This window comes from Labeo rohita, chromosome 2, assembly GCF_022985175.1.
Source record: "Labeo rohita strain BAU-BD-2019 chromosome 2, IGBB_LRoh.1.0, whole genome shotgun sequence".
NCBI classification, from domain to species: domain Eukaryota; kingdom Metazoa; phylum Chordata; class Actinopteri; order Cypriniformes; family Cyprinidae; genus Labeo; species Labeo rohita.
Genome location: NC_066870.1, coordinates 19,922,448 through 19,947,139, shown reverse-complemented (window position 1 = coordinate 19,947,139; position 24,692 = coordinate 19,922,448). Strand labels below are relative to the sequence as shown.

At 35.7% G+C, this 24,692-nt stretch overlaps 1 protein-coding gene across 1 annotated transcript in view; it reads right to left on the bottom strand.

Moving 5' to 3' along the window:
- Positions 1-10,999: 10,999 nt before the first annotated feature.
- The window catches only part of cdh18a (cadherin 18, type 2a), a 61,549-nt gene continuing 47,856 nt past the window's right edge, over positions 11,000-24,692 (bottom strand). Inside the window, 3 exon segments of the mRNA XM_051129976.1 lie at positions 11,000-11,771; positions 15,308-15,559; positions 20,821-20,935. Coding sequence (XP_050985933.1) covers positions 11,266-11,771; positions 15,308-15,559; positions 20,821-20,935 — 873 coding nt within the window. The 3' untranslated portion in view covers positions 11,000-11,265.

Below are 24,692 nucleotides of genomic sequence, written 5' to 3'. Positions count from 1 at the left end.
GTCTGTGTGTATTCAGGTTTAGGTCCCCACAAGGATATAAAAACAAGTACGCACACACACACACACACACAGAGAAAGAGAGAGAGAGAGAGAGAGAGATCGCATTGCGCTGTGCACATAAGCTTGTTAAAATAGCCTAGATACTAGATCGCTACATTATATTCCTCAGCAACGAGGTGGTAAAACTGTCATCTCTCTCTTTCTCTATCTATCGATAATTTACTGAAATAAATGCTATAATTCATTTAAATAAATGTGATCTTACCGCACTATTTCATTTCTGTGTCTGAAGCAGGCAGAATGCTAGAGCTGCATGTGATAACTGACAAAAATAACCGTCTTTTTTACCAGTTTGGTCAAATATTGCGCTGCAAAAAGCAATACACTATTACCTTTTCTATAACTTGGCAAATGACCATGGAATAAGCAGGATAATCAACAGCTTGCCGTGCATTCTAGTATTTTAAATGCACTTCACGGAGGCAAACATGTCGGGCGTTCTAAGCCTCCACGTTGTGCATTTAAAATCCTTTAATGCACGGCAAGCTGTTGATTATCCCTTACTTATAAACCACATATTGTGCATGACCATATTCTACATCCCTAATCCTACCCAATACCTAAACTACCTCACTAACTATTAACAAGCAGCAAATTAGGAGTTTATTAAGGCAAAAGCTGTAGTTAATGGGTTGTTCAAAAAGAAGTCCACTTCCAAAACAAAGATTCACATATGATGTACTCACCCCCTTGTCATCCAAGATGTGTTTCTTTCTGCAGTCGTAAAGAAATTATGTTTTTTTAAGGAAAACATTTCTGCATTTTTCTCCATTTCTCCGATTTTGAACTTCCAAAATGCAGTTTAAATGCGGCTTCAAACAATCCCAAATGCGGTTGTAAACGATCCCAGCCAAGGAAGAAGGGTCTTATCTAGCAAAACGATCGGTTAAATACTTTTTAATCTCAAACGCTCGCCTTGCCTTTCTCTCCCTGAACTCTGTGTATTCTGGCTCAAGACAGTTAGGGTATGTCGAAAAAATCCAATCGTATTTTCTCCCTCAACTTAAAAAATCATTTTAACATCATCCTACAGCGCTGCAGAAGTTCCGACCCAGTCTTTGCAACGTGACATGCAAAGAAGTTTAAACACCCTTAACAAAACAGGTAAAACGATATAGGATGATTTCAAAGTTGAGGGAGAACATGAGATGGGTGTTTTTCGATATAACCTGTCACGAACCGGAACAAAAACAGTCCAAACAGAGTAAGACAAGATGAGCGTTTGGCATTAAATAGTATATAAATTGTATTCTTTTTATTAAAATAACTGATCGTTACACTAGATAAGACCCTTCTTTCACAACTGGATTTGGGTTGATTTGAAGCTGCATTTAAACTGCATTTCGGAAATTAAAAATCGGGGCACCATATCAGTCCATTAAAACTCTGAAATGTTTTCCTCAAAAAACATAATTTCTTTATGACTGAAGAAAGAAAGATATGAACATCTTGGATGACAAGGGGGTGAGTACATTATTTGAAAATTGTTGTTCTGGAAGTGAACTTCTCCTTTTATACAGAGAATTGGACCTTAAAATAAAGGGTGACCAAAAATTAATTACTTACATGAAGAAAAAAAAAAAAAAACACCATCGATATAAGACAATAATGCCATAAATGTTAGTTAAACAACATAAAATGTAACACAGAACAACCTAGACAATAGCAGCAAAAGTACACAGAAACACCATTTAAATAAAAACTGTCCCAGATGAATGCCTTGTAAGATCCTTTGACTGTTTTCACTGTAAATTATTAGGTGACTTGTATTTTTATTTATAAAAATTAACAAAATGTTAACTATAATTGACTGTAAATGTACAGTATATCATCTTGTTTAGTATAATATATTTGTGATAATAAAAATGATATAGGATTGCACACATTTTAATTTTGAAGGTTTTTTAACAGTGGCAGTTACAAAGACTTTCCTGCTATTATTGTGATATTTATTTATTTATTTAGTTAGTTAGTTTGTGTGTATCTAATCATTGAATATACAGCAATATAACTGCAATTTTACAACAAACAAACAAACAAACAAATAAATATATAAAATGAAATAAAAAATAGAAATAAATCAGACTTACTATCTACTATACTAAAAAAATGCTGGGTTAAAAATAAGCCAATGCTGGGTGAAATATGAACAAACCCAGAAATTGTAATTTTTTTGACCCACCAGTTGGGTTAAATGTTTAACCCAACCTTCTGGGTAATTTTTTTTTTTAAACTCAACTATTGTTAAAAATGTCTATATTTCTTGCCTAAAAAGAACCCCAAATAGGTTGTAAATTAACATTTATTAATATGTTCAATAAATGAACATTTATGCATAAGCTGAATAAATAATAATTAAATAATAAACATTTTTTAAAACTTGCTTATTAATAAATGTTCCCCTTTTAATTATTGCTGATGCTTCTAGTAATTATGTGTCTGATTTTTTTAAAATTTACATCCAATTTTGGTTCATTGTAAGGCAACCATATAGTAATTTTAAACAATAGATAAGTTAAATAAAACTACCAGGAAAGTTGGGTTAAGCACGTAACCAGCCGCTGAGTTTTTCCATATAGGCTATTTAACCTAGCATTTTAGTCTGTGTCAGTAAAAGTTAAAATATGTCCTAAGCTTTTTTTCAATATCCTGCTCAAAAAAACTGATTGACCTTGGGAAGAAGTTACCATGATGCATCTCTCCTGTCTAGATTGGCCCCTAGTGCTCCTATGACCAACTAGCCTATATAGACTTACTTGGAGTTGCTTGTGTTAGTGGTTCACAGTAGTTCACTATCACTGAACAGTGTCCACTTAATCATATTCTGATCCCATCCCATGAGCTTCAGGGCCAAACTTTTAGAAAACAATTTTATCTCCCTTAACATTTACTAAAGGTACTCTATTTGTATTCTGTACAGCATACGCATTATCCCCAAATCTTGATGTCTCCCATACCTTAGGAAGTTGTTGCTCAAGAAGACTCTTTGGTCAGTTTTGCAAAAGGGCCAGTAAATGTAAAACCCAGGAAAGCCATATGAGGGCATTTGTAGTTCCACAAAGTCTCTGCCCTTTTGATGAAATGCTTTCTAGAGAGAGTTCATTGTTCTTAGCAGAAAAGCGGTAGATAAACAAGTCTCGCACTAGAGAGCAACGTACGTCTCGGAAAGGGCATCTAGGTCCTAGGAAGTAATTACCCTCAATCTGCACACAAAAAGGCTGTGTGTCATCTATGGGCCAGTAATGAAATGGGCAATTATGTAGTTCATTATTTTTAATGCAAGCTGCCATGTTGAACAGGGGCGTGGAGAATCCACCGGCGTTAGCTCCTGTGCCATAAAAGTAGTCATCAAAGGCAGCGTGGGAAATTGCTGCACGCTAGCAAGCACGGTGTCGTTCGCCTCATCACGGTTTGATTCCCCAAGCAATTTATGCAGACGGGATCAAATGCATTTGACATTGCGGGACTCATTCAAGGTCTATTTTTGTGGCAAGTACATCTGAGAAAGACAAACAAAGAGAGGGAAAAAAAAAGCACTTTTCTAAAATCTCCAAGATTGGGTTTGTAAGTCATTAGCTGTTGGATGGGCTCATCAGGCGTCTGAATGAAAACCAGAACAATGAGAAACTACAAGACAGTAATCAATCAGAACAGAATCAATCATGCAATGTTTCATATTACTTTGACCCTTCTAGAGAATTTGCCAACTGAATCACAAATTATTCTAACAGTTGAGTTGTTTTTGGTGGATCTGTTGGGTGTCTAATTTTCCAAAATATTTGCATAAGTTCACTGAGCATCATCCCAGTAGAGAGCTGTTAAAGTGGGCTGCATGAAACCGTAAAACTCATTAGAGCAAATAAGCAAAGCTAACTTCAATTCTATCATACAGCATTAATATAAAGGCATTTTATTAACAATTAGTGCCATCATGTTTTTCTATATCTTTTGCAGTTACATTATAGTGACTCAATGAGCTCGTCTGATAGGTCCAAACATTAAGTGCATGACCGCAGAGCAGAACTGGGCCACTCGTCTCAGCCGCGGCATTGATGAGCTCTTCTAACACTAATTGGACTGTACAATTAGAACAGTGCACGCAAAAGGACAAAGCTGAGGGATATTAAAGGGGAAATCTGTCAACAAAAACTGTTGACTATGGCTTTTTATTTTTTTCTTCTGAGACATGAATATGAAAATGAACTGAAAAACTTCACTAATAGCCTAGAAACAGATGAGGTCAGGCCTGTTAAGGTGCCTCTCTTTTCACAGTGCCATTTTATTTTCGTTATTCAAAGGATAAAACTTTGAAAAAATAAGGACATGAAATTACACTCTTGTTGACGTGAGAATACATTGTAAGCAGTGAGAGTATTACAAAAGTGTTCACACGGTCAGAATGGAATAACACTGCTCTCAGTTAATCTGATGAAAAAAAGGGAAAATCAGACTATAAAAATGATGACAATGTCTCATCAACTTAACCTTTCAGAGATGAATTTGTATTTGTATTTTCCTATATAGTAACTTGTATTCTGTAAAAACTGAGGGAACAAATAATTCTACATTAAAAGGAAAATTAAATTCAATCTTTGAAAACCTGAGTGTTTTGCAGTCTAAGGACTCCATGTGACATTGTCAAATGGAGACCAGTATCATTGTTAGAATCATTTTTTTGATACAAAGTTTAAATTTAAGTTATCAGATCTTATTAATAAATAATAACGTGTTATTAAGCTCTAATTAAAAACACTACAGCTGAAGTGATTAGTATGGAAGCCCATTTCTGCCACTGAATAAAGAATAAAAATGGTAATTGTCACTTTTTTCTCAAAATTGCATGATATAAACTCGAAATTAAGACTTTTTCCACAGAATTGCGTGATATAAAATCACAACTGTGAGTTATAAAGTCAGAATTACGAGATATAAACTCGCAATTCTGAGAAAAGTCAGAATTGCAAGATTTAAACTCACAATTCTAAAAAAAAAGTCAGATTTGTGAGTTATCATCTTGTAATTGTGACTATATTTTTTTGCAATTGCGAGTTCTTTTCGTGAGACTATATTTCTCACAACTGCAATTCTGAAAAAAGGTCCGAATTGCAAGAATTGCGAGTTTGCAATTCTGACTTTTTAACTCACAGGAAAGTCAGAAATATAAGTTTGTATCACAATTCGGATTTAAACTTGCAGTTCTGAAAAAAAGAAGTCAGAATTATCATCTTGCATTTGTGACTATGTTAATCGCAACTGCGAGTTCTTTTTGCGTGACGATATTTCTCGCAATTGAAATTCTGAGAAAAAAGTTCTGAATTGCAAGTTTATATCTCACAATTCTGACTTTTTAATTAAGTCAGAATTGCAAGTTTGTATCAATTCGGAGAAGAAAAGTCACAATTAAGTCGTAATTACCTTTTTTATTTTTTTTTTAACTCCCAATTGCGAGAAAACAGATTTAAACTTACAATTGTGACTACATTTTTTGCAATTGCCAATTCTTTTTGTGGGACTATATTTCTTACAATTTTGGAAAAAAGTTCCAAACTGTGAATTTATATCTCATAATTCTGATTTTTAACTCGCAAAAAATTCAGAATTGCGAGTTTGTATCACATTTCAGAAAACTTAGAATCGTGAGATTTAAATTTGCAATGTCATCATCCTGCAATTATGACTATATTTCTTGCAATAGCAATTCTGAGAAAAAGGTCAGAATTGCAAGTTTATTTTGTGCAAGACTATATTTCTTGCAGTTGTGAGTTCTTTTTGCAAGACCATTTTTCTCACAGTTGCAATTCTGAGAAAAAAGGTCCACATTGTGAGTTCATATCTCGCAATTCTTTTTACCTCGCAAAAAAAGTCAGAATTGCGAGTTTGCATTACAATACGGAGAACAAAAGTTACAATTAATTTGCAATTACTTTCTTTATTTTTATTCTGTGGCAGAAACTGGCTTTTAATAGGTTAGTGATTGATTTGTTAAATTCAGTGTGAATTGCCACTCACCAACCATTTTGCTTTCATAATGGTTTTGTTTGTTTGCTATTAATCCAGAAAAAAAAAAAAAAAAATGTAATGGGAGACTTTCATCAGTCAGGAACTGATTGAGTATTTGAACAACTTAAATAAATACTTAATTAAATAGACTATTGATTGTGAATTTTGAATCCACAACATGCAAGATTTTTAAATAAATGTAATGAATTTCTTCAAATTAAATGTTCCAAAACATCCAAAATGACTACAGCCCTCAGTCATAACATCTTTTCCTAAACGCAATTAATTTTTGATGCTAACCTAGATACAGCCAGAGTCACTTGATGTATTGTCACTGATCTCAGTTTCATAACATGAATCTCTGGGATTGTTTTCTCACATATATGTGATTCTTTCTTACCAAACTGTTGCATGCTGCAGCCATCAAACAGGTCAAAACTGGTCTGTGAAGAAAGGAGCCAACAGATTGAATCCAAATCACATGTAATAGCCCGAAAGTCAAGTCTCTCAAGTCCTCAGAAGTCTTGAATGTTATTATTTTTTGATATTATTATACATTTTGAGTAGGCCAGTCTCATACAATACCTGAATTATTACCTTTCATGCTTCGAACAATGAGATGAATTGCTACACTCTGCCAATTCGCATTTAGTTCAAAAGAAAAATCAGAAGTGACATGGCAATCTATGTGTACTTCATCCAGCGTCAATCACCCAAATTGAAAAGGTCAGTTACTAAAAATCAAGACCCATCCACCCCACTTCAAATGGTCTTAAAACATTTTATCTGCTTTTGGTCGCATTATAATGATGTATTCAGCTCACAATAATCAGGGTCAGAGCGTTGATGAGCAGCCAAATTGTGTAGGAAAAGTCCATTTCTGTGATGAGGCTAATCAACAGTCTAGATCATCACCGCCACCACCATCATCATCATTAACAACAAAATAGCCACTTCTTCAGTGCAAACAAAAACAACAAATTATCAATCAATGCTGAAGGCTGAAACAGAAAGAAAAACACACTGGTGGATTGGGTGTGGTGTGCGGGAGTTGTTATTATCGTGTGTGCTTTGGTGGATGGTGGACATAAAATAAATAAAAAAACAATTCAAAATAATTATATATAACTTTGACGGCTGATTTATAAACGGCCAGATCAGTCAAGAATGAAGCCGGAGGCACACTGGCCTGAGGTGTGAGGCAAAATAAAACAATTATTATTACAATTATGCTGGCCAATCAAATGTCAGGGTCTTAAATACAATAACTCTTTGCTGGCTATACCAATGTGAGGTTTTCTTTTCATGGTCAGATTGTAAAGCTTAGTCAGATGACTAATTATCACATGGTCATGTAATATTAAAGATACAGGCACTCTGTGCTGTAAACAAATTAAAAACCTCAGGTGGTCCTAATTGAACATCATTTGACGCGGGGCATTTTGAAATAACACTGCAAATATTTGCGCTTCTTTCGTTTCAAAGAAAACGTTCCATAAAATTAAGAATTTAAATCTTTATAACTCAAAACAATCAAGTATAAATTGAGCCTAGGGGAATAGCCATAAGCCCCTGTGCTTGAATAATTAAATTATGCATCATTGGTCAAAGCAAAGGAGATTATGTGGACATGTAGTTTTTTAATTATGCTGATGTTGTTTCATTACAGTTGAGAGTCAAGTTTTGAGAGAATTCACTGTTAGGATGATTAGTTTTCCTCTGGTGAGTTTGAGGCCTGCTGATATCACATACATTATTAAAATATAGATATTAAACATTTTAGAATTTTATATTCATAAGAATATTTACTTATGTTCTTGTTTATCACATAAATATTAGGCAAACACATATATTAGGCAAACTCAAACTTTTATTTTGTATGCGATTAATTGTGATTAATCGTTTGCCAGCCCTAATTTAGAACGTTATATGTATATCTATAAAGTTCTAAATCTATAAAGTTCTAAATTAGAGCTGGCAAACGATTAATCGCATACAAAATAAAAGTTTGAGTTTGCCTAATATATGTGTACTGTGTGTAATTATTATGTATATATAAATACAAGCACATTCATGTATATATTTAAGAAATATTTACAAGTATATGTATTTATTACAATTTTTATAGAATTTATATTAGAAATAAAAATATTTTGTACATAACATTTCTCTTAAATATATACATTAATTTGTGTGTATTTATATATACATAATAATTACACACAGTACACACACATATATTAGGCAAACTCAAACTTTTATTTTATATGTGATTAATCGCAATTAATCGTTTGACAGCCCTAATATAAATACATAAAATAAACATTGTAATTTGGTGATATTGAAATGATGTGATTTTTTAAAAATCACAAATCAGAGTTAAAGCAACTGTATGCTTTTTTTGACTTTTCACATTTAATAGACTTTAAAGAAGGGGAAGACACCCTGAACATCTACTTGTATGGCTTAATATAACATAAATGATGTCTCTTACTGAAATATGTAGTAGAAAACCCAGATTTACGTTATTTAAAAAGAAAAGGAAAAACAATGGAAAGATGCCTGTGGACGAATAAAACTTCCTACACTTTGTTCTTTCCACTTTATCCCTTTTGCCTTTGAGGCTTTTAGTAGACCACAACTACTGAAAGAGCTTACAAATGGCAGAGAAAAGAAATGCTAGATACCATCCTGGCAGGATCTAAACATGCCGAAGCTTGTCATGATGCCACAGACCCTAAAGGAGTTTCTCGGGGTAGATTTCACTCAATATCCGGGGGCGTTTGGACTCCTTGTAGGAAAAAAATCAATAGTACGGCATTGGGTTTAAGCTTACACTTATATCCATCGCCACCTGCAGGGGCAATTCTAGAATTTTCGTTTTAGGAAATGAGGGTATATATATATATATATATGTATATATATAAATAAAATAAAAAATGTTTGACTAACAGAGGTGGTTTAATAAACTTATTGAAGTATTCCACTGCATTGCCTACACTATAAAAAAACAATTTGTTGAGTCAACTTAAAATAATTTGTAACCTGGCTGCCTTAATTTTAAGTTCAGTCAACTAAAAAAAAAAGTTTATTCAGCTTGAAATGTTAAATTATACTAAGTGACAACTTACATATTTGAGTTGAATCAACTTAAAATTTTAAGGCAGCTGGGTTACTTACCCATCTGTTAAGTTTAGCAAACACACACAAAAAAAGTTGTTACTTAGTACAACTCAACATTTCAAGTTAAATAAACTTATTTTAGCTGACCGAACTTAAAATTTTAAGGCAGCAGGGTAACAAATTATTTTAAGATGACTCAACAAATTTTTTTTTTTTTTACAGTGTAGATAGATGTAACATCGGAGTACTGAATAAGCCAAATACAAGTCTTCCTGATCTCACACACACACCTGTTTACTGTAGTTACAGACACAATTTTTTACTGTTTGCATTTCTAGTACAACCCCCTTTCTTTAGCTTATATATGCAAACCTCTTTGCCACATGCACTGTAATATGTATTACATTGAAAGTTAAATTTTCAATGGAAAATGGCAACATGATCGTTTTATAAAGTATGCGTTAAAATGTGCTTAATTTTCACTGGAGGAAACAGCTGTGGTGTGATGAGGGGTGAACGCAGCGAAAACTTTACAGTAGATGCGGAACCGACTGCAATTTTTTTAGGGGGCTCAGTAGTCGTTTTAAGGGGGCTACAGCCTAGCGACACCCATGGCCACCTGTAAGCTTTTTCAATAGCTGTGGTCATTTTACTAGTATATTATATTGAGTGTTGTGTTGCGGTAAAAATAACAACAGGTAGTGCCAGTAGCTTAAAGAGTGCAACCATTTTACATAATCAAAATAATGGTGCCCCCATAGTCTAAAATATGTATACACTACGTGGATTTTTAAATACCGTAAATCTTTCAAGGGGTTTCTACTACATATTTCAGTTAGAGACATCTATATCAAGCCATACAAGTCTTAATACCTGGGGTTCCCATTAAGTCTAAACTAAATGGCTAAGTTCACTATTTTAGACCACATAAGAAGAACCTGATGACTTGAGTTTTCAGAGAATTAATTTGGAGAAATAAGGTCTTACAATAATTTAAGTATATTAAACCTTTTAGGTCTACATTGAAAATGGAGAAAGCGAGACAGTTTGTACAATTAGCCAACCCATGCGTAGCCTGTCAAAAACAAGAAATTCCTCCTGTCATCATTTTAACAAACTTTCTCTTTAAAATCACTGATGTATCTGTCGGAAGGTATGTTTCCGGACTAGGCTTACTAATTAGCTAATGCTATTGTGAGAGGAAATGATCCCACTTTTGAAACTCCCTCAGTATTCACAAAATCATCCTCTTAAACAATCCAACACTACTTGTGACAGCCGAGCGCACTTACATCAGTAAAAGCCGCCGTCGCGTTGACGCTCCGAAGTCATCATCATCATTACGGTGGCTATTAAAGCAGTCCGTGGGCTCTTTATCTGCATGTTGTGAGGCTCGTGGGAATTGATCAGGACTGGATTGCAACACAGACTTTTCACAGTTGATTTATAAGTCCTAGGAAAGTAATAAAAGGTGCCCACTCAAGCATTTGAATCCAATTATCTTTCACAGAATGCCGTTGTTATCCAATTAAAACTCTCTCTGCTCATGAGAATTATAATAAGTTATTTTCTTGCTTTTGACAGAGGTGATTTATACTAAATATTGCACACTCCACGTCCAATGTCGATCTGGTATAAACATTAGTTGAAACTTAAACACTACAGGCTGTGAAAACAGAAATCAAGTTTCTATTTCGAAGAGGAAATTATCAGTTTAGCATGAAAGATGTCATCCTAAACTAGCCGGGACATTGACACTTTTGTAGCTGCTGGAAATGGACGAATATGCAACAGAGGCACGCTTTACTTATCTGGAATCATGAATTTTATTAAGCAATAGAAAATATACACCAGGGAAAATAGCTTCCTTTATGAGTTCTCATTTTTTTCTCAATTTTAAACTTTTTCTTCAAAAATCAACTTCCACTTGTAGAGGCCAGTGAAAAACAACAGTCAAATAATCCCACAGCAAAACTGGATGACGGAAAAAAAAAAAAAAAAATCAGTCTTCACTGCGGTCACATTTGACCGGACATCTGGGAAACGACACACAACTTCTGGTTTACAGAACATGCGCAGCCATTACGGGACGTGCTGCTGGTCTTTCTCCTGAAAGACTCTGCTCAGTATTTGGACCTCAGGGCCCCAGTTGTCTACCTCACTGAGGTCCAGCTCTGCCTGGGGCTCAGGCAGGTCCAGAGAGCTGATGGAACCGGACGGGGAGCCGCGGCCCTCATAAGCGTAAGTCTGAAGGGAATCGTACGGAGGGCCGCTCGTGTCCCGGTCGGCCTCGACCACCTTAAGCTTAATCACTTCGTGGATGTCCTCGTCCGGTAAGGTCAAAGCCGGGCTGAGAGGCTCGGTGGCCATTGCTCTCCACACCTCTGACTGCAGGTCCTTCCTTATCCTCATCTCCTCGGCTGCGGCGGGGTTCCTCAGCGCCGCTATGTCAAAGGCCTCTGTGTCTTCCTCGCCTCCTCCCTCGTCATCGTACGTGACTACGTTCTCTCTGATATCCTCCGCCGAGATGATCAGAGGCTCCTTTTTGCTCTTCTTGCTACGCAGAGTGACAAACAGAACCACGATGGCTACAAGAGAGGAGACACAAGCTTAGTTTGTTCATCCGTGTAAATGGTGATGTGAATTAGCTTCACTACTATCGGGAGTTGCGACACATCGCATGGGCGTACAAAATGAAATGTGCAATCATCTGCTTGCTGACATTTTCATATGGGGAAAAGCTTTGTCTGGGCAAATAATCACTTAATCACTCATGTGCTGATGTGAAATCAATGGTGTTTTGCCATAAATAGCCACGAGCTTCTTCATTCAAACAGATTTGCCCTGTTCCAAACAGCTACCGTTTAAAGCAGCAGCAACAATCATTAACTACAAAATAATAATCATGATAATAATAAAAAAATGGTACTTGGAAAAAAAAAGAACATTAATTGAAATAAAATAAAATATAAAAAAAGTCTCATTTTTGTTTAGTTTAACTTTGAGTACTAAAATAACTCAAAATCTAAATCTAAAAATTAAGTATTTAGAATATTAACTATAATAGCATATCAATGATACTAAAATAATGCAGGGTAGCTTAGTAACTAACATTGACCCTCGTAATAGTTAACTAAAACTAAAACCATAAAAACAACAAATTATGTTACTTAAAATAAATGTGAAATGAAATAAAATATAAACAAATTAAACTTTTATTTTATTTCAGCTAGTTAGTTGCCATTTAGTATAACATGATATACTAAAATAACTAAAACTAAAATTGTCATAAAAATGACAAAAATACAAAAAAAGATGCACAATATAAATCTAAAAATGTAAACTAATTAAAATATTAATAAACAATAGGGTCATTCTATAATTTTGTGGGTACATCTCATGTCCGTAAGGTATACTTTTAAAATATTTAAATCATAAATGTATATTTTTATCAATATAAAGCCCTGATGCTTAATTTCCTAGTACACATTAATATTTTTCCCAATCACACTACTATATGTTGAAAAAGCTGTATCTTTTGTTCAAAAATGATGTTCGTATCACACACAACCCTGGTATTTTGTAGAGCTGTGCATTCTACTCTGCATTTAGGCATAAAAATGATCTCCAATATAAATTTATTTCATAGTTTTGCCTTCAGTTAAATTAGGTTATCAAGACATTTGGGTGTGTGCTTCAAAAATAATAAATGTTTATTATGATATAATTTGTTTTATTTGTGTCCGAAAAACCATTGTCAACAAAGTTACCCACTAAAACCCCCCATCAAAAAGGAATGGTTTGTCCCATTCTCACATAATTTGCACAGTTTGATGATATTTCCTCTAGAAGCACATGGATGAAACACTAGAAGTTATGTTCTTTCTCTTTCCCCTAATATTGTTTAAACTAGCAAACCTGTGTCAAGAGTGGATTAACTGACTGTCAACAGTAAGTATTATTGCAGCAAATTTTAACAAGCCAATTTAACTAAAACTTATGTTTTGTTAATGAAAATATATTTCTAAACATACCATATGCTCAGTAGTTCTAGACTTCCATGTTAAATATAGGCCCAAAACACAAAAAATGTCAACTAAGTTACCTGTCAACTGTGTTACCCAGTCAAGGTAACAAGGTTGACAGTAGTAAACATAGATGGCATTTTATTCACAGATCACATGTATTTATATACAATTTTATACAATATAGATTGTTTCAAAGCAGCTATGTAAGGTCACATTTGGGTTTTTAGAAAAAAGGAAAACCTTTTTCTTCACCCCTAATTTAAGAACGACCCAATATAATCTTATTTGGAATTATTAAATCACCTCATTGCTAACAACAGTATTTTAATACATTTAGAATTGCATAGCATACATAAGATTAGGCAAAATACATTTATTCGATGAAATACAGTATAACTGTATTACTGACATTATTAACAGGGCGAATTTTTCTCAGCTGTTCATCATTAAGGATACATCCTGTCTCCATTGATGGATATACTGTCTACTTCTGGGAACAGTCTTCATGATGGCAGTGAATTAAATTGCTGTCAAATGTTGAAAACACTCACTTAACTCAAAGCTGTTCTCTTGGTCTTGGTTGGCTTAAGATGGTCTCCCACCCTGACAAAGCTGGTTTAACTGCAAAAATACACTCTACAGAAAGCCAACAGATCAGCTTGACAAGTCAGGGAGATCATCTGAAACTTGCAAACCAGCTCAAGCTTGAACAACATGTTTTTTTTTTTTAGCAGGGTAGATTTTGGAGTGGAGCCACAGTATTGTGTTTGGGTATTATGCTGTAAATTGGAAAGAGTGTCTGAAGTCTAGCAAGCAAAAAGACTGTTTTGCATTATATTTAAATGTATTATTAACAACACTTCCTGTCTATTCAGGTATGTGCATGTTACGATTGTTGCTCCTGGTTTTACAGCCCACACAGTTGTGCAGCATTCCTGAGTAGTGTCTATATTTGGCCTTGTCAGTGGACTGGAGTGAGAGAGGGGTTTTCACACATTCTGCAGGGTGAAACTTCTCATCTACAACCAGTGAATTTCAAGTAGTGTTTCTCAAGATGTCAAGTAAAAGAAAGCAGCATCTTTCTATCTATCTATCTATCTATCTATCTATCTATCTATCTATCTATCTATCTATCTATCTATCTATCTATCTATCTATCTATCTATCTATCAGGGCTGCAACGATTAATCGCACGATGTCGTGAGGCGCGTTTAGTCAATGAAGCCGGTACTTTGATTAGTAGTCAGTGCTTTACGGCTCTGTGTATTACTTGCCGCTCCAGCTGAACGCACGTGATGGAGCTTTACTACTAATCAAAGTACCGGCTTCATCGACTAAACGCGCCTCACGACATCGTGCGATTATCGTTGCAGCCCTATCTATCTATCTATCTATCTATCTATCTATCTATCTATCTATCTATCTATCTATCTATGTCCGTCTGTCAAAAAACAATGCAAATAAAATATGAAATACAAAAAAGCTATCTATCTATCTATCTATCTATCTATCTATCTATCTATCTATCTATCTATCTATCTATCTATCTATCTATCTATCTATCTATCTATCTATCTATCTGTCTGTCTATCTGTCTGTCTGTCAAAAAACAACGCAAATAAAGTAAAAAAAGACAAAAAAAACTTTCTGTCATCTATCTATCTATCTTTCTATCTATCTGTCTGTCTGTCAAAAAACAATGTAAATAAAGACAAAAAGCTATCTATCTATCTATCTATCTATCTATCTATCTATCTATCTATCTATCTATCTATCAATCATCTATGTCAAAAAACAACGCAAATAAAGTAAAAAAAAAGACAAAAAAGCTTTCTATCTATCATCTATTTATCCATCTATCTATGTATGTCTGTCTGTCAAAAAACAACACAAATAAAATTAAAAAAGACATCTATCTTTAAAACTCACTCGACATGGTGATTATTTCAGTTTTAATCAATATATAAAGAAAGAATGATTTTACTTCTGGATACAGAACTTTGGACCCCTTTGTATGTTTCTGCTCTTTCCCTGGTGGCAAATTCATGAAGGAAAGAACCAAGTTCTTCTCTTGGCTGTTGTGTTTTCAGTCTTACCCAGGAGGATGAGCACGCACAGCAGGATGGCAATGAGGGCTCCGGTGCTGAGACCGGCCGAGGACAGGAAGGCTTGAGCCCTGCACACTGGCGTCCTGGCCCCACGCTGGCACGGACACACCCTGAGCGTAAGCGTGCTGGTGCTGCTGAGGAGGGGCTCTCCTCCATCCCACACAACCACGGGCAGCTGGTACAGCTCCTGTTCCGCCTGGCTGAAGCCTTGCCTGCGCGCCAACACGCTCGCGCTGCTATCTGTCAGAGAGAGCAGAGGTTTATTCTCGCTGGCTGCATGCATGATGACGCCGTGCAACAGAAGCCAACAAAACAATTCGCTCCCCATTCTCGGCAGTTGCCTCTGAGAATGGAGAACAGCTTTTTGAATATTGCATTCTGTTACTTCATTTTCAAGCTGCTTGATATGGTTTTGGATTCTTCAGTGTTGAAATGACAACAGAGATAAAACGCAGCCACAGCACTATGATAAAAGACATTCCACAGTGCATAATTTTTGCTGTATATATTATAGTCAAAAGTTTGGGGTCAGCGAGAATTTTTTCTTTCAATTTAAATTAATACTTTTATTCAGCAAGGATGCATTAACTGATCAAAAGTGATTTAAAGTGAATTTTAAAGAAATGCTATTCATTGAACTTTCCATTCATCAAACAATCCTGAAAAAAATGTATCATGATTTTTGAAAAAAATATTAAGCAGCACTGTCTTCAACATTACATGATTTAGTTAAAAAAAAATCCAGCTAAAACCAGCTAATTTAGCAAAATCAGTAAAAAAAAACACCTAAAACCAGTTGATTTAACAAAAAAAAAAAAAAAAAAAAAAAAAAAAAAAAACTGTTAAATACCAGCAAAAAACATCTAAAACCAGCCCATGCTAGTTGTCCAGTCTTAGCTTGTTTAACCTAAAAAAAAACAGCTGGTTTAAGCTTGGTTGGGCTTTTAGCAGGTCTCCCAGCTTGACCAGCTAAAAAGTGGCCAAAACCACTTTAAATCCACTTTAAGCCACTTTAAACCTGGGAGACCAGCCAAAGCGGCCAGCCAGCTTAGGTTTTGCCTAGTTTTGCTTTTTTTGTAGTTGTTAAGCTTTACTTTAGCAATTGACAGCTTACATACACCATAAGTCTTAATGTCCAAAAGTTTTCACCCCCTCAAAAAAAAAAAAAAAATTCTATGGGACTTTGGGTGGTTTTGATCGTATGGTTTACAAATCCCGTAAGCCGGATCAGTTAGAAAAGAAAACAGCCTGAAGGTCTGACCTGAGTTTGGTAATAGTAGCTTTAAAGATCTATGAGGAGATATTTTTTGAGCAAATAAATGCAGCCTTGGTGAGCATAAGTGATTGTAAATTCAAAAATATTTATTGAAATGTAAATAAAACTTTTGAAAATATAAATAACACCACTTTATAATGGCTTCAATTTTGGTTAATCAAATCAGAATTTAGAGATGGAACAATGCATTTTATAAATGTATTTTTAAGCTGGGAGTGCAAAAAAAAATGTTTATGTTTTCTAATCCACATTGGCCCATCTTTACTTCTGTCTGATTTAAAAAACAACATTTTGCTTTACTGCTGTACCTTCCCAACAGCAGTGTGGAAGTGCCGGTGTGCTGACAGCCTGTAAACCCCACACAGTGACAAAAGCGTCATGCTTTATTAACTCCCTACAGTGCTCCAACTTTTCTCATTTTTGAGAGGCTTGTGCAAGGTTTTGTGCTTGTGCAACCTTCTTTCTAGCTGTCGCTGCCTCCCTTTCTCACATACGCACACACCCACAGACAGGCAGGTCGTAAGCACCTCAGTGTATGCACGGTCATGCTGCTGCTTCACATTGCAGATGTGTGTTGAGCTAGTGTCTTCTGACTCTGCAGCCTGGGAGGGTTTGATGGGGTTTGGGTTGCAAGATGAATTCCGTCTCCCTCTGAATACCAGCTCCCAGGAGAGCAAGAGCGTGGGTTTGGGTTTAACATTGATAGGAACATTTTAATATCAATCAAGCTATACAAATGCACCGTGTTTACACCTCTGGGAACATTGCCTGTTACAACTCATCAGGGTTTAGACAGAGTATTTACTTTATATAAGTATTTACCCACAATCTGCTATATACAGCATAAAATTATCCAAACAATATACCGGATTTCATCCAGGCTCCAACAACAACAAATATGCATTCATTTTACACTGTATCAAATAAAGGAGAATATTTTTTATCTGATACAGTGTTTTCAAACCTCCTGTCGATGATCATCCTCAAGTTAATGAATAGGCTATAACTGGAAATCAATGAAGAATCAATAAATGACAAATATTAGTATTCTATATTATTTTGTCCAAAAAAGGCATCAAGCATTATAATGTACAGTACAAAAATGGACATTCTTTTGGCTAAAGATATTTAACAGTGCTAAAATAAAGCAATAAGCCCCAAGAAGCCATGGTTTACAGTGAATTTATAACAGCTAAGAGATGTTGTTAGACACGGTGTGAAGAGGAGTGCCTAAAACCCCCTTAGCTGTTATAAATTCACTGTAAACCACAGCTTTACAGGGATTGTTGCTTATATAAAACTGTTATTCCATATACATAGTAAAGTTTTACAAAATAAAACAGAGCAAATAAAATATAATGATATTAATAAAAACACTATTCTTTCGCCAAACAATGTAGTTCCTCAGAAACGGTTGTGGTTGCCAAAACAAAGTGATTGCTGAGCAACACACAAACGTAAACAAAGGTGTATGTTTGTAGAATAATTTACAACAGCTTCGACGTGGCTCAATCAATCTGAATCAAGGACCAGAACTATCCGTTTTATAAAATTCAATATACAATACAAATGATGCAGAAAAATAAAAAAAATCACCTCTAATATTGGCTGATAAACATTCTATATTATTAATATTGGCTGACAGATATTCTATATTATTGTATGGTACTGAAAAACCATGCATCTTTAATTTAAAGTAATAAAAATAACAGTGAAAGTATGCATGCATAAGCTTATATATAGACATAAATACAAAGATGAAGGAGTAAACAGTCATTTAACTGCTGGAATGAAAGAAACCAATTAACTGATGATTTCATTTAGAAAGAAAAATAATATACATTGATTTTAAGAATGAAAAGACTACATTTACAATATTCCTTAAAGGGACAGTTCACCCAAAAATGAAAATTCTGTCATTAATTACTCACCCTCATGTCGTTCCGAACCCCTAAGACCTTTGTTTGTATTTGGAACACAAATGAAGATATTTTTGATGAAATCCGAGAGATTTCTGACCCTGCAAAGACAGCAATGCAACTGACACTTGAACGTGCGTCGAAGACTGACACAGAAGAGAAGAAATTGTTGAATAAAGTTGGTATTTTTCTTTTCTTTGTGCACAAAAAGTATTATCATAGCTTTATAAAATTACAGTTGAACCACTGATGTCACATGGACTGTTTTAATGATGTTCTTACTACCTTTCTGGGCCTTGAACGTTGTCAGTTGTGTTGCTGTCTATGCAGAGTCAGAAAGCTCTCGGATTTCATCGAATACATCTTAATTTTTGTTCTGAAGATGAACGAAAGTCTTACGGGTTTGGAACGACAAGGGTGAGTAATAAATAACAGAATTTTCATTTTTGGATGAGCTATCACTTTTTATATGATATTTTTCGCTAGTCTCTGAGCCCGTACTGTCCATATACCCAAGTCTACGGCAGTGCAGAAGAGGCAGGGCTGTGTCTCTCCAGGGGTCTAATGCATGCAGACCAGCATCTATTGTGAATGCATTAGATACTACAGTAAGAAAAATGTTCAAACTCAGGGTTAAGGTTAACACCAGCAAAATTAGCATCTCTAAATCAGCCCTTCATGTAATGACCTCTAGGTTTAGCGTGTTTGTGTTTGATTTCATGCTGTGGGGGTTTTATAAAATGGCCTGCAGGTAGACTCCATTTAATCTGTCCAAACACTATTAAAAAACATGAACATGAAACGACAGAGGGTGGAATGATCATTAGCGAATCTTCACAAACAACGCAGAAAACGTGGTCTGTAATTATACATGGATGGGAAATTCACAGTTGCGCTTTGATTTAAGTAGCAGTGATTCGTAAACACTTTCCCTGTGAAAAACATGAGAGCGAACCATGCATGTACTGCAGATAATTAATCTTCACTGTGAGATGCGTTGTGCAACAAATATACAAATAAATAAATAAATAAACAGCAGCAACAACAACAAATACTGCCAATACTGCAGTTCTGGCATGAGTCCTGATCGTTCTAGCTGTTATAACTTAATGTGAGTGTTTAAAGGGTGGGAGATAAATGGCCTGAGAGAGAATTGCAGTGAATTGGCCCAGGAGGGACCCTCTCGATGTAATGCGTCCCACATCTCAGATGACACAAACACAAACGCTCTTGCCAAAACCATGGCAAGGCGTCAAACTTGACGTAGGCTATCTCTGCGGATGGGGCACGTCACGCGTTCCCTCACCCATTCAGCGGAGAACTTTATTAAAACGCTTCCTAGATTCAGAATATGAACTACGTCAAAGAGCATAACAGTCAAGATGATTATTATTCAATTGAACTCACTGCCATTTCCCAGGGGGGAAATAAGTGCACCTCCGCAGGGATTGTCCATCATACTTTTTCCGCCTCACCCTGGCAAGTGCTCTGGTCGTATGGACGCTGGCATAATGACTGCGGCGCCAGGAGAGAAACATCTACGTGATCAAGGATGACAGTCCTCCACACCCACCCGATCACAGCAGGCGCAACAGAGCGCTCCAACCCCTAACGTGTAAAATGGTCCGTAATGGTCCATCCGTTAGGATATTATTTAAGGATGAAGCGGTCTGAGGGGACCTTGGCTGGGATACAAACTCAAATAAAGCTCTGAAGCACTGGCTCTTCTGAACTCTGGGCTTTTAGCGTCTGCCTCTTATCTCCCTGATTGCCCTGTTAAACTCTGACCGGTCCACCTGCAGCCCTGATTCACTGAAGCAGCGGTCCGGCATTAGAAGGAAATCATTACAGCCCAGCCGTCTCCACCAGGGAGCCTTGAGCTAACACAAACACAGACCTGGTTTCCGAGGAAACAGATCTGTTGGCCTTGCAACGATATTAAAAAAAGAGCAAGAAGAGGAGGGGAAGGCTGGAAATGAGGGTGATCTGTGTAACAACATGTGGTACTAAATATGTTTGTGGAGAGGCGCTGAGGGTTTGCCCTGAGCAAACATCAAGAAATCAGTTGGAAAACATTAGAAAGATTCCATTACTGAGACACCATGGAGAGCCTCTTTAGATCAGTCAGATCTTATTTGACTTTCATGAGAGCCTGTGTACAACTTAAGTGCTGAATATGGAATTAGTTTTTGTAACTAACTCCTAAAATACGGGCTTAGCGTGTCAAACTATTTCTAATTAGATGTTTTACCAAGCCAAAACAAATCCTGTGGAAGTGTGGTTTTGTTATTGTGTGTGTTTTTTACCTTCATTGTCCTTCAGAGTGAAGTTTGGATTCGCTGGAAGGTCTTCTGGTAGAGCGAAAGTGAACCGACCATTGGCGAAGTTGTCCTTGTCTGTGGCTCTGATGGTCTGAATGACCTACACCAAGAACAAGAGAAAACAAGCTGAAGCTTAGCTCCTTCTTTTGCCAAAATTAAGGTTGAATGAAAAACAGCACTAAAAATATCTAAAACAGACACTTTTGCTTCTCTGAGAGACAGGTTTTGTCACTCCCTATAACCTAGAAATGTAATTGGACCACCTGGGCTTCGTCTTCCTCTCTACTTTTGAAAGACATTAACTTCAGACCGCTGACCCAAAGCCCCTCGGCCAGTTGGGTGTCTGGATCACAGTCATTGAACAGATAGCTGGTTTGAAGCATTGCTCAGACTCATGATGTTTTGTCAGCTTGTTAACCTAATTGGCTCCTGCTAGCACATCAGCTGCAAGTGGGGATCTTCTCATGCAGAGTCTGGACCAATTACTGAAGCTCTTCACCTGCCTGTGCTGCACCACGCCTGTTAGGCCAGGGGTTTCTCTCTCTAGGACACTTTCACACCAGAGCATCTGATCTGGATGTGAACCGGTTTGATGTCAGATTTCGGATCATTTGGTTGGTGATTTGGTATGGTTCCTTCTTTGCTTCAGTGTTTCCAGAGACGTGAGCTCCGCGGCATCAACGGCGTTCAGCGCCCATGACCCGCTGAGAGCTGCCTTACCTAGGCCAGTTCTACAGGAATTCGCAGCTGGCTCCGATGCCGCTATAGTGGTTAAACATGAGATATAATTTGTCTTGCATTAATCTAACGGCCAGTCTTTGGTGTCATTAATGTATTATTTGTTCCAGAGCAAACAGTTTTCACCCTGTGGCCTTATGCCTATAGCCGATATATATAAAGTCTTACCGACCCTAAACTAAAATTCTATAAATTCAACACACTTTTGTTGTAAAGTCATGTCATAAAATAATGCAAAATATACTGATTGGTTAGCAGAGCTGGTAGTAACTGATTGCATGTAATGTGGATTACGTAATAAGATAAGTACTTGTAATTAAATTAAATTACATTTTAAAATACTCGTAATCAGGCTACAGTTACTTTTTATAGATGACGATTACATATTATTTACACAATAGCAATAAACTATTTAGAATTTATTGATTTTCCCTTTCTTTCAAATTTTCCTTTCTAAAATAGCCTACTGCTTATTTACACTCAGAAAATCTTCAAGTTTTGTGGACATTCACACAAAGATCAGTCATTATTCAGGTGGCAGCATTTGAGCACTTTTTTTTTTTACAAAAATCAATTCAAGTTTAAGAAGTGTTTCAATAATGCATCAGCTACTGATGAACACGTTAATTTTTATTTGAATTATCACTCTGTAGGTTATTTAAAGGAGAAGTTCACATTCAGAACAAAATTTTACAAATAATTTACTCACCCCCTTGTCATCCAAGATGTCATTCTTTCTTCAGTTGTAAAGAAATTATGTTTTTTGAGGAAAACATTTCAGGATTTCTCTCCATATAGTGGACTTCTATCGTGCCCCTGAGTTTGAACTTCCAAAATGCAGTTTAAATGTAGCTTTGAATGGATCTACATGATCCCAGCTGAAACAATCAGTTATTTAAAAAAAAAAAAATTATGATTTATATACTTTTTAACCTCACACGCTCGTCTTGTCTAGCTCTGCGTGAATGTGTATTCTGTGTATTCCGAAAAACTCCCATTTCATTTTCTTCTCCAACTTCAAAATTATCCTACTGTACATCACTCTTTTACCTTTTTTGTAAAGGGCGTTTGATCTTCTTCACATGTTCACTTTGTAAACACAGGGTTGATACTTCTGCAGTGATGTAGGGCGATTTTAAAGTTGGAGGAGAAAATGTGATGGGAGTTTTTCCGACATACCGTAACTGTTTCGAACTGGAATGCACAGAGTTCACACAGTGCTAAAAGACGACGAGAATTTGAGATTAAAAAGTATATGAATTGTCAAATTTTTGTAGAAAATAACCAATCGTTTCGTTAGATTCTTCCTCGACTGGGATCATTTAGAGCCCTTTGAAGCTGCATTTAAACTACATTTTGGAAGTTCAAACTCGCGGCCACCACAGAAGTCCACTATATGGACAGAAATCCTGTAATGTTTTCCTCAAAAAACATAATCTCTTTACGACTGAAGAAAGAAAGACATGAACATCTTGGATGACAAAGGGGTGAGTAAATTATCTGCAAATTTTTGTTCTGGAAGTGAACTTGTTGGAAGTGTCTTTCTAACACATTAAAATGGACAAATTTACTTTTTTTTTGTCATCTGGTCCTCTTTCACTTGATATATTTACTTAAAGTACCCCTGAGATTTTAAAATAAATATTTCAATAATTTTCACATTTGCATGTTCATTGGTTCTCTGACATTGGTTAATGGTCACATAACATGCAGGTAAACAAATAAAATATTTCTTTTTTTTAGTTTCAGTTTTTTTTTTTTGATTGCTTTTTAAAGTATTTATTTCAATTAATTTTTTTTTGTTTTACTATTTATTAATTATTAACTTTTCATTAAACTTATAAACCCCCTGCAGTTCCTTCTCAAACACCTGTTTGGGAAACCTTGATGTAACAATGTTTAATGCACTTCATGTTGTTAATAACAACAAATGAAATACATTTTCTTACTCTTTGTATTTTTATGTCAATATGGTGCAGTACTATCCTATTTAAATCAATATAATAAACAAGATAGGTCAATAGTAATCTAAAAGTAATCAAAAAGTAGTCTGATTACATTACCTAAAATGTGTAATGTACTGTAATGGAATTACGTTACTGACTACACTTTTTGTCATGTAATTTGGAATCAGCAACAGCTTACAAAGTAATCTACCCAGCTCTGTATCATATTCCTAATGATGCTTAAGACAATCACAAATCAATGGTGCAAACATAATGCACTTTATGCCCAAAACTACAATAAAGACATACTGTTAAATGGAGAAGGGAGTAAAATAGAACTTCGGACCAAGCAATCGAGCAGAGTGTAAAAACAGCCTGCGTCATTGCATAACAGATCTCTTCCAAAATTACAGTGCATTGTTTCATGCAGCGTACTGTTGTGAATGAGTGCAAGCAGATCAAAAGAAAAAAAGCCTCCTGTGAATTGATGCCAGTACAAGAAATGCGGTTCTGCCTTATCTCTGTGGAAACACTTAATCAAGGGCCACAGCATGACAGCAATCCCTGATTATCTTACAAAGTTACAATCCCGAATTTCAGTAATTGGGAAGAGGATTTTATTTAGATGTTAGATGGACCGGTTTGAGCCCAGCAGACCAGAAGTCATAATAAATGAGGGACAATTTCTTCACTTATGAACAGACCTCTGCCTTATAAAAGACAGTAAATGGTTTACTGGGTTTGAATGAAGGCGAATATATATATATATATATATATATATAACAAAAAAGCTCAGTGGTGCTTTAAAAGCAGTTTTTAATTAAGCAGCACTCCGAAATGAAAACACAACTATGTGCATTAATCACACACTTTCTTTGAGGCAGAATAATTTACCACCTTTATTTAAACAGATAGCTCATCTAAAAATGACAATTCTGTCATTACTTACACACCCTCATGTGGTCCAAACCCAACAATTTGGTTAGTCTTCAAAACACAAATGAAAATATTTTTAATGAGAGGTTTTTATTACTGTGTGTTTATATGTGAATAATGGTCTAAATTCAATCTCTTCATCAAAGCGATAGTATCTCTTCTCAAGACTTGAATTAAACCGCTTGATTAATGTCTTTGTGGCCTTTTTGGGTCTTCTAAGTTTTGGCTATCTGGACT